Raw genomic sequence first — 16651 nt, forward strand, 5'->3', positions numbered from 1 at the left:
GAATGGTGACAAAATGGAGGACATAACAGCATTCACAAGAGAAAATGCAATGTTCTCAGCCACCACAGCTTTGCCAATGCAACTCAGCCCTGAACTGCATCACCTGCTTTGACTTTAAACTGACCCTTGCCTCCACAGCTCTCTCAAAGCAAGGGAAGCTTGATTTCTTGAACCTCCTCTAGCCCTCATCCCCCATATGGCAAACACAGCTCAGCCCAGCCCAGCCCAAACCAGCAGTTCCCCAGGATAAACTCACCTGCAGTTTTGCCAGTGCTCCTTTCTCCTGGCCTGCAGGGTCCCCTGCTACCTGGATTCCCCTATATAACTCTGCTCACAAGTCTCCATCAGAACCCCACTACTCCATTCCCAAGTCTCTTCTAAGCAAAGTCAATGGGTATAATATTGAGTAGGCTCCAGGACAAGCCCACTTAAGGAATTCTCTAAACTACAGCTGTCTGTGCAGATAACACAGAGGAGAAAAAGCCCAAGCACACACCGAGGACCAGCTTAATCAGCCTGCAGCAGCCAGACCATTACATTTCAGGCAGTAGTGCCTTAAGGACTACACCACTCAACAATCCCAGCTTTACACTAGACACCTTTTCAGAATCACAGGTGGATACCATGAAAACCCTTATGATAAAGGCAAGCAGCCCAGTGGCACACCAGCTGCAAATCACTCATCTCACTATGCAATCAGCATCAGTGAAAGGAAAACACATAACCACCTGTTGGTCATTACTGAGCAACAAACATACTGAGAGACCCAAAGTCATCCTCTTCCAATAGGTCCAGCCATCACAGCTGGTTCACATCTCTCAGCATCACATACTAACTAGTTATGGGTGAAATGCAAAGAGTTTGGAGGTGTGGTTCAGATAAGCACCCATCACAAAGAACACTTATCTCAGCCTTCCCCTGACCTCAGGTCTGCAAAATGTGGCTGGAAATCTCATGAGTATAGGCTTTCCCAGGAAATTTCTGACAAATCCTGGCTTTGGTCTCAGATTAAATGTTGTGTCCATCCTGGTGCCTAGCCAGGAATCTCAGAGGGGCAAAGACATGAAAAATAATGGGGTGGGGGAGAGTTAACTTACCCAGCTCATTTCAGAGCATGCTAAACAGCTTCATAGCTCATGTGCAGTCTTATAAATAGGCAAATGTTCATGGAGTTGGGGGAGTCTGATTAATATTTGAACCTGTTTGCCCATTGCTAATGATAGCGCCCAAGCATGGTTTTTAATAAGGTTTGCAGGCCTGTAATCTGTGCGCATGTGGACTTTCCCCCTCTAATGCAGTTATTTTGCAGACAAGTTCTTACATGGAATGAGACTATGGAATACAGGGGTATGCCCCCCCAGATCCCAGGACGGTACAGTGAGCGTGTCTGGTCAGGGATCAATAGGATCAGGGAAAGAGTCGCACACACACTCCTCGTTGTTGATGTCAACAACCAGCTCTGGATCCGGTGTCACCTCAGACTCTGCCTCCATCTTGGGCTCTGCCTCAAGGCCTTGACAGGTCTCTGTGCTTTCTGGAAAACAAGTGAGAAATGGTTATAAACATTTGCTAGTGTCTTAGCTCCACCTCTGCTGGAATCTTCACCCTGGCCTTCATCTCCTTTTGCCTTGACAATTGCAACTCCCTTCTCTATGGCCTGCCCCAGGCCCAGCTCTCTGGTCTCCAGCACACTCAGACGCTGTTGTTTACCTTCTGACAGGCACAACGAAGCACAACTGCATCAGCACATGCTGCAAACTGCTCCACTGACTCCCCATTCAATTCAGGATCCGGTTCAAAACCACCTCCCTTGTTTTTAAATCCCTCTATGGATTTGCCACAGACAACATCACAGAGCTCATCTTTCCCTAGTCCCCTCTCTGTCTAATTTCTTCTCACCCAGAACTGGATTCCTCTCTGTCCTTCAATACAATCCGGCAACTATTGCTTTGGGACAAGCTCTTGTCATCTCTCTCTGCCTTATGAACCTTCCATGTATTTTCAAATCTCCGATCCAAACCATATCAATTCTCCCTTGCCTATATCTCTACATTTAACTCCTCCTCCACTATTATTGCAGTATCTTGCTCTGTAACTGTATTTTTTAACTCTGCCAAGCATTTTAAGGGATACAATACATTTGTAAGATGCAATACAAGATAAAACTGTATTTTATTATGGCTCCTGTGGTAGACGCAGCTAGAGTTAGGGCTAGGGTGACCAGAGGGCAAGTGTGAAAAACCGGGACGAGGGTGGGAGGTTATAGGTGCCTATATAAGAAAAAGCCCCCAAAATCTGGACTGTCCCTATAAAATCAGGACATCTGGTCACCCTAGTTAGGGCTGAGTTTCAGTTTCCTTTCTAACCCCTCATTTTTCACTTGTTCAACTTTTTCAACCAGATTCTTTAGTGCTGGGATTTTCCGTGCCTAAAAACCCCAAATGCAATTTATTTATGAAGTTAGAGCAAAACAATTTTCAGACATTTTTGAATCAGAGAAGCAAGTTAAAAACATCCTCCTTACACAGGCTCCTATTGAAATGCAGCACATGCATACCTCAGTTTCTCTTGGTACGCTGCCAGAAAATTTAAACATACCTTGTTTTTTGGCCCCCCTAATGAAGAGGGGGGATTTTAAATTGGAAGAAAATCAGGTCAATGTTTTAAAAGGTTGGCTCATTAAATCTGGAATGATTGCACATGTGCATTAACAATGATACGGACCTCTGACATAATGCTTTGCACCAGCAGAGTGCAAAGCACCTTCCCAAAGAGGTCAGTTTCAAGGTCACCCAACACATCAAGGGCAGAGCTGGGAACCGAGCCCGTATTTTCTGAGTCCCAATCCAGTGCTCTGTTTATCAAGCACACTTGATTTATTTTTGTGGCACCCTTGTCAATAACCGCTGAAAACCGAGGGCGTCCAGTTTAGCCTAAGAATGATTGAACTGATGGTAGATTATGGATAACTCAGTTAAGGACTTCTCAGTAAAGGACAGTTGAGGCCACAGTTAAAGATGCCGGAGATAAGGAAGGCTCACTTAAAAGTATTCCAGTTAAGGTAGCTTCGGTTAATATAGGTTAGTAACGGATATGCTGCTGTTAATGTTCCTTTAAAAAAATCAGGGAAAGTAAATGCAAAAAAATGAGTTTAATGCATCAAGCACTCAAATAGAAGATTAAAAAAAACAGTTTCTATCCCCACATGAACCTGGCCGCATTACACATATACCATGTTTTCCATTCCCGATTTCTTTAGTAGATTTAAATATGAATGTATTACTAATTGTGGCCCTGATTCAAGAAAGTAACACAGCACGTACTCAAGTACCTCTGACTTCAATGGGATTTAAGCATGTGCTTCTGGCTTAGCACATTCTTAAGCACTGTGCTGAATAAGAATGATTTCTAGAACTGGAGTCAATGTTAGTGACTCTAGCTTACAAATATACTGGATATGCAGCATGGAGAGCTAACATTACAGTAAAATTGCAAAGCTATTTGTAAAAAGATATTTTTAATACCCAGAAGGTAAAATGGATGAGCCCATCCTCTGCCCCACGGAGGAGGTGCATTAGTGGGGTATTGGTGCACTTATTGGGTATTAAGGGCACGAGGCCACAATGCACCAAGAGCTGACAAATGCACATACTGATGTGGCTTACTGAGGTATTGACAGGACAGTGCTGGGAAGCTTGCACTGCCAGTGGTCATGAGGTATATCCTCTCTCGTTCGGTTTCCAAACTGTTCAGCCAACTCTTTCAACCCTCAATAACATACATCAATTTTATCCTCCTCCAATTTCCTAAATGAGTTATTTCTCAGGCAGCTACAAACCAAGTCCCTGTACCAACCAGGGTTTGGAGGGCTGTCATCTGGGGCAGATAGCAGCTCATGGTGGTCTCCATTTGGAGGGCTCTTTGTTTCTTCATTGGAGATGACCGACATCGTCATTCCCTCTTCCTTTTCCTCCTCTGTAGAAAAGCAGATGAAAGACTGCAAGGAACCAGGAACCAGGACCCACCCTCCATAAACTCTGGAAATATTCAGTGTGAAGCCTGGCTTTTTACACTCGTCTTTGTCTCCATTTCACATGGCCCTGGCTCCATTCCCAGAGCAGACTGATACAGGGTATTGACACTATAAACTTTCCAAATTTGGAAAGCTGACAGGATTGCCACCTGAGGTGGCCTGGCTATGTCTGAACTCAGAGCACAGAGGGCCTGATCCAGACAGGAGATTCAGTGGGAGGAACAGGTGCTCAGTTCCCTTCAGGATCAAGCCTAGACAGAGCAGTAGGGCTTCTTTAATGTGCCCCTACTGATGTTTTCAGCACAAATAGCTCCTGCCAGCAAATCTGAGGTGAAAACAAAAATGTTCCTTCAGGAATTCACCAGCAGGAGACTTTTCCCCAGCAACGAGCAGGTTTTTACAAAGCTCAGCTTTACTGGGACAAGGTCAGGAATGGAAGGAAGACAAGACTAGCCACAAATTCTAGTCAGGACCTATGGAGAAGCTGCACCGATCAAGTTGGGAAATGGAGCTGTGTTTAGACTGTCCTAGGACAGACTGTACTCAACCCAGTAGGAAGCAGAGAAATCCCCGCTCACCTGAAGGCACCGGAATGAACTGCTGTTTGCTTTTCAGGCAGCAGAATGTTATCAGTGACGCTATAACAGCCAGGACAATTGCACCCCCTCCACATGCTGCCAGGGTGTAAAGGAACAAAGGTTGCTTCAGCAGGTCTCCTGCACGAAGGACACAGTATGTTAGTCAGAGGAACTAGAGCATGTCCTCCTGAGCTGAAGAAGCCCTACAGCTGAATTAAAGTCAGTGAAGAACATTGAAGATGTGGGTGGGCTGGGGGAATTAGGAAGAAAGGATGGACTATGTGGTTCCTAACTGTGTTACAGATTTTCTCTTTATTCCCCTTCCCAGCCAGAGCTAATGTGAAGCTACCAGCATGGGGCACGGACTGCAGATGGCCTGTCAGAAGGTCACCCACAGGTTGGTAAACATTATCCAGCACCTGGCTCATTGACTGGGGATTTGTCAACTTTGCAGATTTAGATAGGAACTGAATTTACTTCAGAGCGGTAGAGAGAAATGGACAGAAAGACAGGCAGATGGCGCAACAGATTTACAAACAGACAGAGATCCTCCAAAGTACTCCTCCTATGTAAGGATGGTTTGTTCAAACATAGGACATTCAGAAGAAAAACACTCTTCTTCCAAATATGGTAAATGTATGAAGTCAAATTTAACCCAGTATAAATTCACTGAAGTCAAGGGAATTGCACCAGGGATAGATTTGAACCATTGATTTTATTATCACTTGGTTCCTTTTTCATCTACTATTCCCACACCTTGAACTAAGTATACCTGTCAGTCTGTTTAGTTAGTCACCTTGTCTAGCTAACTACAGTTGGTTGTTTAGCTAGCTTGTCTATCTAGTCAATTTATCTATCGACAGTGTCTCTCTCCACAGGGACCAAACTGAATACACTATGCAAAATACCTGAAATAATAATAATTAGGGCTGTCAATTAATCACATTTAACTCACGCAATTAACTCAAAAAAAATTAACTGCAATTAAAAAAAATTAATCACGATTAATTGCATTGTTAAACAATAGAATACCAACTGAAATTTATTAAATATTTTGGATGTTTTTCTACATTTTCAAATATTTTGATTTCTATTACAACACAGAATACAGTGTACAGTGCTCACTTTATATTATTATTTTTATTACAAATATTTGCACTGTAAAAATGATAAACAAAAGAAATAGTATTTTTCAGTTCACCTCATACAGGTACTCTAGTGCAATCTCTTTATCATGAAAATGTAACTTACAAATGTAGATTTTTTTGTCACATAATTGCACTCAAAAACAAAACAATGTAAAACTTTAGAACCTACAAGTCCACTCAGTCCTACTTCTTGTTCAGCCAATTTCTAAGAAAAACAAGTGTGTTCACATTTACAGGAGATACTGCTGACTGCTTCTTATTTACAATGTCACATTAAAGTGAGAACAGGCATTCGCATGACACTTTTGTAGCCAGCATTGCAAGGTATTTACGTGCCAGATATGCTAAACATTCATATGTCCCTTCATGCTTCAGCCATCATTCCACAGGACATGCTTCCATGCTGATGATGCACATTAAAAAAATTATCCGGTAATTAAATTTGTGACTGTACTCCTTGGCAGAGAATTGTATGTCTCCTGTTCTGTTTTACCCATATTCTGCCATATATTTCATGTTATAGCAGTCTCAGATGATGACCCAGCACATGTTCATTTTAAGAACACTTTCACAACGGAGTTGACAAAATGCAAAGAAGGTACCAATGTGAAATTTCTAAGGATAGATACAGCACTCGACCCAAGCTTTAAGAATCTGAAATGCCTTCCAAAATCTGAGAGGGACGAGGTGTGGAGCATGCTTTCAGATGTCTTAAAAGAGCAACACTCTGATGCGGAAACTTCAGAACCCAAACCACCAAAAAAGAAAATCAACTTTCTGCTGGTGGCATCTGACTCAGATGATGAAAATGAACATGCGTCGGTCCGCTCTGCTTTGGATTGTTATTGAGCAGAACCTGTCACCAGCATGGACGCATATCTTCTGGAATGGTGGTTGAAGCATGAAGGGACATATGAATCTTTAGCGCATCTGGCACATAAATATCTTGCAATGCCAGCTACAACAGTGCCATGCGAACACCTGTTCTCACTTTCAGGTGACCTTGTAAACAAGATGTGGGCAGCATTATCTCCTGCAAATTGTAACCAAACTTGTTTGTCTGAGTGATTGGCTGAAGTAGGACTGAGTGGACTTGTAGGCTCCAAAGTTTTACATTGTTTTATTTTTGAATGCAGTTATTTTTTGTACATAATTCTACATTTGTAAGTTCAACTTTCATGATAAAGAGATTGCATTACAGTATTTGCATTAGGTGTATTAGGTGAATTGAAATATACTATTTCTTTTGTTTTTTACAGTGCAAATATTTGTAATAAAAATAAATATAAAGTGAGCACTATACACTTTGTATTCTGTGTTGTAACTGAAATAAATATATTTGAAAATATAGAAAACATTCAAAACATTCAAAAATATTTAAATAAATGGTATTTTATTACTGTTCAACAGTGCAATTAATCACACTATTAATTGCAATTAACTTTTTTAATCGCTTGACAGCCCTAATAATAAATACCCTTTTAAATGTCCTATGCATCTTCTTGCTTATTTAAACGACTTCTGCATGCTGGACAGACATCTTTATCAAGCTACTTATAACTACCAAGTCATTTTCTTTAGATCCCACATGTTCATAGCCCTTCTCAGTATTCCTGAGAAGTTTAAATTATTCTGGTTAATATGTTTTATGGTAACAATTATCCAGGATAAATTTCATCTGCCATCAAGTTGTCTAATGCCCAGGGTATTTAGATTCATTATCAACCTTACAAAAACTGCATTCGTCCATTTGCCTGGAGCAAGTAATTTTTTTCTGACTAGTGAGTAGAATATCATCAGTCTTTTTCTAATCATCATCATCATCATAATGGTAAGGAGAGGGGGAAAGAATACAGCAAAAATAATTGGTCATTTAAAAAGAATTAAAACCCATGAATTCTCTACATTGGTATTCGAAACCCCTTTTACTCACTGTTTGTGAACATTAGAACGAAGTAAGTATTTGTTCACAGAAAGCAAAAGTGTCACCAGTTCCCAAAACTGTGCTAATACTCATGCCAATATGTGTTCATACAACTTTTCACATCAGCAGTGCTTACACAGCTATCATGAAATTCCTTGATGGGTTTGTGGACTGGAAATAGGGAACAGATATTACACTTTGTCACTGAGGTGGCCCCACAGAGCATATACTGCAGGGTGATTATCAGATGCCTGCATGAATTATCACAAGGCCCGATCCACAGCCCATTAATGTCAATGAGGGTGTTTCCAACGATATCAATAGGCTTTTGATCGAGCCCGCGCTGAACAGTTTGTGATCAATTCATTGGGTGAAATTTGTTCTCATGAAAGAGACATCAGCTGTGAACAGTAAACAAATTAATGAAATCAGAGTCCACAGACAATTTGCAAACAGGGAAAAAGATTAGATCTAAATAAATAAATTATTTGTGGTGAATTGTTTGCCCAACACGAATTGTGAGGGAGGCTGAGGCGATATTTATAAGCTGGTTAATCTTCTTGACAATTTTGGACAGCGGACCTACGTGGAGGGTAATAAAGCAAAGCACAAGACAGCAGCTGAGCTCAGGAGCTGAAGAATTCGGGTAGTGGGTGCTGGTTTATTTGTGGAGGTGCTGGAAGGTTCAGTGAGGAAAGTATGTCAGGATAGGAAGAAACCCGTGGGTTTTTTTTGATTGTGGAGTAGGAGATCTCTGACTTGTCAGTACGGGAGGTGCATATCAATTTGGGAAATACATTGTAGGACAAGGTTCTTAACCTTTTTCTTGCTGAGGCCCCCCTCAACATGCTATTAAAACACCAGGGCCTGGCGAGGGTGAGGGGGAGAGTGCGGGGCTCCGGGCCGGGCGGACACCCTTGGGCATAGGCATAATTTTACTTCTATGCGGGGGGGGGGCGGCAAGGGCTGGTGGGGCTCGAGCCAACTCTGCACAGAAGGGTCCAGGGCAGGAGCGCCTCCTCCATCCCCTGACTCACCGCAGGAGGCCACCCAGCCTGTCTGGGCTGTGGGGGGATGCAGCCAAAAATATAACTCAAAGGGGGGACTCAGTTCAAAAAGTTTGAAAACCTCTCAGGGTGCAGGGAGAGGATAGCTAGGGGCTGTGTGTGGGCAGGGGGGGTAGCTCAGGGTGCAGGGAGGGGGTAGCTAGGGGTTGTGTGTGGGCTGTGGGGGGGTAGCTCAGGGTGCAGGGAGGGAGTGCTGGGGTTCTGCGTGGGCAGGGGTGTAGCTCAGGGTGTAGGAAGGGGGTAGCTAGGGGCTGTGTGTGAGCAGGGGGTGGTAGCTCAGGGTGCAGGGAGGGGATAGCTAGTGCCTGTGTGTGGGCAGAGGGGTAGCTCAGGGTGCAGGCAGGCGGTAGCTAGGGGCTGTATGTGGGCGGGGGGGCTCCCAGTGAGGCTCCCAGCTTCGGGTGGCGGGGGGCACTGGGGTTCCCAGCTTTAGCCTTGCGCTGCTCCCGGCTTCAGTGCTGGGGCTCAAGGGAACCGGATTTCAGCCATGGGGCTCTGTAGCCCCCTGGAAAGGGCTCACGGACCCCCAGGGGGCTACGGACCCCTGGTTGAGAACTGCTGTTGTAGGACATGGATAAAGAGCTGCAGGGGGGAGAGAGGGAGGCAAGGAAGTCAAGACGCACTTGTATCTGCATGCAGATACAGACACTGACAACTCCTCTCACCCTCATCTTGAGAGGGGAAAAATGAAGATAAACTGTGGCTAACATCACTTACCTTCCTTACACTCCAGTTCTATGAGGGAACTCTCACCGATGTTGTTTTCATGGTGAATTTGACAGACAAGCTTTCCAGGCAGCCCTTTCTCCAAAATAATCTTCTTGCCATCATCCTCAATCTCAATCAGACCCACAAGCTGTCCATTCAGCATCCAACGAAAGCAGACACGGGAACGGTTAGCGCTCTCACAAAGTAATTCTCTTCCCCCATCAATCTGGCTGGAGACATTAACAGCTGGGATTTGGGTTGGCTCTTGTCACACAAGATGGGAGTTATGAAAACAGGGGAGAGAACAGAGACTAATTAACCAGACATGGCAATGAACGTGAACAAAAGTGGGTATTTCTGCCATTCGGACACAAACCCCAACGGCATTTGCCACATGTTAGTTTGCACAGAAATAAAAGATGGGAAAGAATGAGGTTCATCAATGCCTGCAATCCCACCAACCCCATCCCTCTGAAATCCCACAATAGCCTATGGCAACCCTGCAGTCCCACCAATTTCCATTTTTTTCTTCTGCGATCCCACAGTTGTCTCTCCTAGTCCTGAAATCCTCCCCGAGTCTGCCCACCCCCAGGCAATCCATCCAATAGTGCAGTGGTTCTCAACCCGCAGCATAATCAGCACACATGCAGCCTATGTGACAGTCTCAGGGCCAAATAGGGAGTATATATATTGTGCAGATGTGACCCACATAAAACACACAGAGGGCTGCATATGCAGCCCACAGTGGTAAATAGGTTGAGAACCACTCCCTTTCCTCCTCTTGCAGCGTCACCAATGCCGGTTCCTCCTCCTTCAGTCTCAGCAGTGCCCATCAGCTCCCCAGCAACTGCAAGAGATCATTTTTGGGATACTCCCACCTGATCCTAATGGTCAAATCGTACACAATGCTCCAAGAGAGGACAGAAACTTTCAAGGTGCAACAGGAGAATATCCTTTCCCCACCCCATATCCGGTGATCAATTCAACCCTGTGGTGCGATCAAACATCACCGTACAGTAGATGAGTATCTAATGTCATTTACACCCTGAAATACTTCTGATGCCCAAGTTATTGGCTATTATTCTCTTGAATGCCATTAATTTGAGTTTTTCCCGTGGCACTGGAGCAAATAATTCCAGAGGCTGATTGCCCTCTGAGAAGAAAATCTGTCACATGAATGTAATCAAAACTCCTGGTTTGGTTTGGTTAATTTCCAGGTGCACCCACATTTTTCTGTTGCTGATTAATTCAATTAACTATTTACCTGAATCCTCATGAGATACTGATTGCAACTCCCTCCAAAAGAATTGTAATTCCATCATACCAACAGCCCTTGATCTTGGAGACCTCTTATGAAATTACTTATTTGCTCATCTCAAACCTTTAATTTCAAAGCATCAGAAAATAGATAGAGAGATATAGAGATAGTACTCTTGAAGGAGAATTGACTCAAGCTAGAGCTGAGCAAACAATAAGTAGTAATTTATTTCTCACCTCTTCTTCTGTTCACATATTGCCTGAAAACAGATTATCATTCTCTTGAATTTTCCAGATTCAGTATTCAAAATTATTTTTAGCATAAACTCTGAATAATTTCTGGCCTGTAGCTTGCAGTTTGTTGAGAGTATTTAAAATTTGAGCTGTGTTGGTTATGTTAATCAGACCTTTCTCAAATCTCCCTCATTCTGATAGATGTCATTCATCTTAATTTACCTACATTTCACACAAATTTGGGGTCTCTTTGGTTTTCTTGTTGAAAATTATTTATTTCAGAAATAAAGAATAATGAAACTGAGGTTATCAAAAGAGTTCTTTACACTAAATAAATGAATCCCAGATCATTTTAAGTTTCCCAAGTGAATACATTTGTATCTCCATCAGTTTGGTCCATGACAATAGATTATTTTCTATAATTGAGCTTTGGCAGGTAGTGAAGTATGGACTAGACATACAGGTCACATGGTGTATTTCTGTTCCCTGACTATATAAGTAACTCACACATAGGTGTCTTGTGTGAATATTCATGTTCACAAGCTCAAAATTCACTTTCCTTGAATACTATCCAATATTCACCTAAAAGACACTGCACCTATGAGTATTCCTGCCAGTAAATTCTTTCACTAGAAGATGTGTGGCAAGTGAACACATAAGGGTTGTAAACACACCAAAGCAAATGGATTTAAATATAGGAAAAAGTAGGCCTGAACATTTTCTGAAGGATTTGCCCAATTCTCATCTAAGCCCTTTGGGCCAAGGAGCCCCGTCTTTGACCAGCTCTCAGCTGGAGTTCAGCTTGTCTGCACTTGGCTGGCATTAAGTTCATTCGTCTTCACTGAGATCAGTCCACTTTGACATTTTCATTATAATCCCATAAACTCCATTTTCTCTTAAAAACCTGGGACGTTGTAAAGTGAATGCAGCGTAGAACAGGACCCGAGAGAATGTGATGCAAAGTACCAGCCTATCTGAATCCTGGAGGGGGCAGTGCAAGGTGAGAGAATGACAGTCCTGGAGACTGAGGTCCTCAGTTTATCTATGGCACTGGTATAAAGTGGGCAATGGCAGTGCAAGCCTCCCCACACTACCCCACTGATGGGCTGGAATCTCCAATAGACTAAGTGAGCTTCCATTAGCCGGGTGATTCACCCTGGAGAATTGTCCCTGTGTGAGGAGAAGCACCACTGACGTAAAGCTGGCAGAAGTGGCTTTGCCACTTCCCGCACCAGCTCTGCTGTCTCCTATGCCAGAGCTGTGCCATCCAGTGAACAAAGGGAGCGGGAAGGTTGGGGACAGAGGGCATGGTGGAGCAAGGGGCCACTATGACCAACTTCTAAGTGACATAATACCCCTGAGGGACCTGATGTCATCAGCATAAGTTAAATCTGCACACTGGGGGTCAACAGTTGAGAATCAGGGAGCAGCAACAGCATCCCTGTCAGACCCCTTCTCCATTGCACTGAGCAGCTGAGAAACAAGCCCAGGTGTATTTCAAACCTGACCCGGAGAGACCAGCTCTTGGGGGTGAGAAAAGAGTTCAGTCACCATCATCCAGTCAGTCCTTAGCCTACCAGGCGAGATTGCCAGCAAGGGGTCAATTAGTGCCAACAGTGGCAATGTGACAGTTTTCGTGACAGCTGCCACCTGTCCCACTATGGAAATGGACTAAAATCCACAACTCCGTGCCTAAAATCTGCTCTCCAGAAACACACAACCCACACTGCTATCTCTGAAGTTGGGGGTGAAAGCATCTTCTCCCAGCACCTTTATGCTCTCAGTGGGCTCAGAGGATATAGGAAGTTGGCAATGTGGGTGCAGAAAATATCTTTTGGTTTGCATGCAGCACTATGGCATTCTGCAGAGCCGAAAACCTACAAACTGTGTCTGCTAATCCAAAGACACCTACAGCTACTGAGAGCCAAACTGACATCTTGGAAAGAACTGATCCTTCATTTAAGCTCTCAGATTCAAGAATGATTGATTCCAAATGAAGGTCACTTACTGGATACTTTCAGTAAGAAAGATCTTTGATTGTGTTTGTAAGAGCAAATTCATGCTTTCCTTCATCCTCCTTCAACAAATTCTTCAGTTGCAGAGATCTGCTCTGCAAGCACACAATCTCGTTACAATAAGTGTCACAGTCTGTAGACGAAGTATCATAAGGCGTGGGCTTCACACATGGGTCATCTGCCCAGGTTACCCTAGAGAGATTTTTTAGGCTTTGAATTCCCAAAGGAAAGTTGACTGAGCCACCAATGATTCCACTGACAGTGTCTGCTTCCTCACTAATGTGGCCTCAACAATAATAATAAAACATAGTCACTGATTTTACTGTGTGTCCGTCCATTGGTTCTGATCTGGCTGACTCACAAAAGGCAAAACTCCAGATAAGACATAAAAATGGTAAATCGGATCACAGTGGGAAGGTGGGAAGAGAGGGGGTTAAACCTGAAGTGAAGGCTAACTCTGCTATCCTGCAAAAATCAAGGCAAGGGGCACATCATACAGCCAGAACTACAGAGACAAAGACATGAGTATACCCCCTCTTCTTTTCCTCTTAAGTTCCTACCTCCAACAGCTCCACCTCCTCAGAGCTTAGAGGCTGAGACAGTGTATAGGGAGTCCAACACTCAGCAGGCTAATAGTATGTATGGCAATTAAAATAACTTACACCGATATAGCACTGTTCATCTGAGGATCTCAAAGGCTTTTGCAAACATGAATCAATTAAGACTCACACTGTCCCTTTGCATAGGTAACTATCGCTATCATTGGAGGGACATAGTGGCTACTGCTACAAGGACTTGCCCAAGGTCATATGAAGAGTTGGGACTAGAACCTCAGAGTCTCACATTCCCATCTCCTGCTTTAACCAGCATGCCACATACAAATCCTCCGAGGCTATCATTTTCAGGTGCGTTCACGGCTGCAGTACGTCAAGGCAATAACGCATTGTTAGTTACTATTAGTTTATAAAAAAATCTGTCTTACTTTGGTATGATGGCCTCTTTTCATGCTTTAGCAATTACAACACTTGATACTTCCCAACGCCCGGTGGTGACCTTACAAAGGTATCCGAGCAAAATGAACGTTTCCGCTCACCTGGGCGAAGCCATGCCAGTTTCATAAAGAAAAACCCACACTTACCATCAATCATGATTATGATCATCAGCACACACTGCAGGGTTAAAGGAGATTTGAAATCCATTTTAAAGAGCTTTTTGCATCGTCTGTTAAGAACAGGATCTGGCTACACGGCTAAACGAATCTGCTGCTCAGGAAATGATGTCAGAAGCAGGAACAAAAAAAAATCAACACACCCCATGCTGAATAACGTATCAGAATAGATCTTTAAGGTTCCAGGTGGCTGAACTCATGCTGCAGTGACATGAGCCACGATCCGCTTGCAAGGCCCCGCACCCAGGAGCTGGGTGTGTATCAGAATGGGATTCAGAAAGGGAGGAGAAAGGACTCTCCCGGCCATCAGATCAGATTTAGGAAAAAGCCAGTGTAAAGCCTATCTTGAGCAAAGGAGGAAACACCTGTTTCCTACACTCCCTTGCTCTTTTTCAGTCTTTGGTTGATTGGTTTAAAGTGCAGCTCAGAAGAGAATGGCTATGGTCAAAGAAAGCAATCTGTACAACCACACCCTGTTTTTCAGAGGTATTGAGTACCAACAACTGCCACTGCAGTCAGTGGGTGATGCAGGAGAGGCCATCTTTGAAGATCAGGCCAGCATTATGAGCCTGAACTTCATAATGTTCTCTCAGGGACAGATTCTTTTGTCAGTGCCACGGGATAAATATATCATGCCTGAATGGGCCATGCGCAACCCCCAGTGGAGACTGATGGCTACAGGAAGTTGAGGTGGGTTGATAAAGAGACCCACTAGGCTGGTGCTTGGTCATGCAATGTTTGATTTGATATGACTGGCAGAGAGGAGACAGAGAGAGAATCAGTGTGTAATAATGTCTGGACTCCAATGATGTCTCACGTAGGAGTCTGTCTGGATTCTGTAGTATGCAGGATGGAGTTTTAGGAACAAGATGCATTATCTAAACAGTGGTAATATAAACCAGATGTCTACATGCCACAGCAAAGGCTTTAGACCTGCTCCCCTGGTCCCAACCCTAATCTAGGTGTCAGTGGGCCAGATCCTCAGATGATGTCATTGCTATAAATAGAGCTACACTTATTTATCCCATTTGAAAATACAGCCCACTAATAACATTTAAGATCAGCCAAATCTCACCCACTTGGGGGAAGGAGGATCTCATGGCAAAATATCGAAACTCAAATTTTTAAGGTGCACTTGGGTTGCAGTGAGATTAGGACATGACTTCAGAGTACAACTGGAATACAGCACTCCTCAACGTTGCTTAACTTCATACAAAGCGCATACATCTCATTTGGCTTGGTCAGGGTAATCTGAAGGCAGTTCTGAGGTGTGGATTTGTGGATATTTTTTGTGTGTGTTTCAGTGAGACACTTAAAATCACCCCCATTATTGTTTAAACTCTTACCATATTAGACTCTCTCAGCTTGACTGCTCGGCCTCCCAGCCTCTTGTTTTGTTTCCCTCTTAGCAATGTCAGTTAAACTCAGTTCTCAGTTATCTGTATCCAAAATCTGCAAAATGGCTCAAGGCCGCAGCAGCTTCATCCTGTCACTATCATAGGAGCAAAGGACAGACCTGAACTGATCTATGACATGACAGAAATAGCCCTCTCTGAGAAGAGCAATGATGTGCATCTTCAGACACCCGCAGTGGTGGGGAGAGGGGAGAAAGGCATTTACAGTAAGCACTACCCTTTCATTTCCTGCTGTGCTGCTAAAATTAATTGAGGAAAATGTCACTTGCAGACTTAGGGCTACATATCATCCTCAGATGCTCACTTTCCGTCCCCAGGGTATGTTTTTGCCCTTATGTTTTGGGGCTACCTGCCTGGTTGCTGTCTTTTTTGCTATTCTAGAGGCAAGAGAGAGGGAGGGTGGAGGGGAATTAAAAATGGAATACTGAAAAGATCAGAATGTTAGAAAAAAACTCCCAGGCAAAAATCTTCTAATGCTGGGGAGTCAGGAAAAGTATCATGCAGATTTAGGGCCACATTATCCTCTCAGGTTTCAGAGTAACAGCCGTGTTAGTCTGTATTCGTAAAAAGAAAAAAGAAAAGGAGTACTTGTGGCACCTTAGAGACTAACCAGTTTATTTGAGCATGAGCTTTCGTGAGCTACAGCTCACCACACCAGGGCAACCCTACTGAGATCATGTAGAGATTTACAGAGAAAAATGTGGCTTTCCGATTGCAGCTAGACTGTTAGAAAAGAGACCCTGTGACTGTGACATTGCAGTATCCTGTCTTGAGTCTGTCTCAATGATTCCAGACCAAATGAGTTCCATTTATGAATCCAAATGGTGATATTTCTAACTGCCAGTGCCCCATACCTCACCCAGCGTGTGAGCTCTTTCTGCCTCTTGCTGCAGCTAGAATGAAGGTAATGAGCCTGCCGACTGTACACAGGGCAGGACAGGCAGCAGCTTGATTTGTTGTATAAACCATCTCCAGCCCCCTCAAATCCCAGTCTCCCCCCCCCCAACAACTTCCTTTTGGATTAAATGGCTTGGTTTTGTTTCCAAAGACCTGTACGTTGTCATACTTTCAATATTTCAGAAGGTGGCGAACACAGTACCTGAA

The 16651-nt window shown here is 43.7% G+C and overlaps 1 protein-coding gene across 1 annotated transcript; it reads right to left on the minus strand.

The window, feature by feature from the left end:
• Positions 1-959: 959 nt before the first annotated feature.
• On the minus strand, positions 960-14200 carry LOC141983944 (uncharacterized). The gene is made up of 5 exons (XM_074946900.1): positions 14103-14200; positions 9468-9722; positions 4612-4749; positions 3856-3975; positions 960-1534 (listed from the first exon to the last, which is right to left on the minus strand). The coding sequence occupies exons 1-5, from the start codon at positions 14161-14163 to the stop codon at positions 1392-1394; spliced, it is 717 nt and encodes a 238-aa protein (XP_074803001.1). The 5' UTR covers positions 14164-14200; the 3' UTR covers positions 960-1391.
• Positions 14201-16651: the final 2451 nt, after the last annotated feature.

The sequence above is a fragment of the Natator depressus genome, chromosome 1 (assembly GCF_965152275.1).
Source record: "Natator depressus isolate rNatDep1 chromosome 1, rNatDep2.hap1, whole genome shotgun sequence".
Taxonomy (NCBI): Eukaryota; Metazoa; Chordata; order Testudines; family Cheloniidae; genus Natator; species Natator depressus.

Bases quoted from the DNA above. Each gene is read 5' to 3' on its own strand.
- LOC141983944 (XM_074946900.1), bottom strand. From the start codon at position 14,163: ATGGATTTCAAATCTCCTTTAACCCTGCAGTGTGTGCTGATGATCATA. The intron at 4,750-9,467 runs GTAAGTGATGTT...TCCTTCGTGCAG, and splicing joins AGAACTGGAGTGTAAGGAAG to GAGACCTGCTGAAGCAACCT. The intron at 3,976-4,611 runs GTGAGCGGGGAT...GCTTTTCTACAG, and splicing joins GTTCATTCCGGTGCCTTCAG to AGGAGGAAAAGGAAGAGGGA.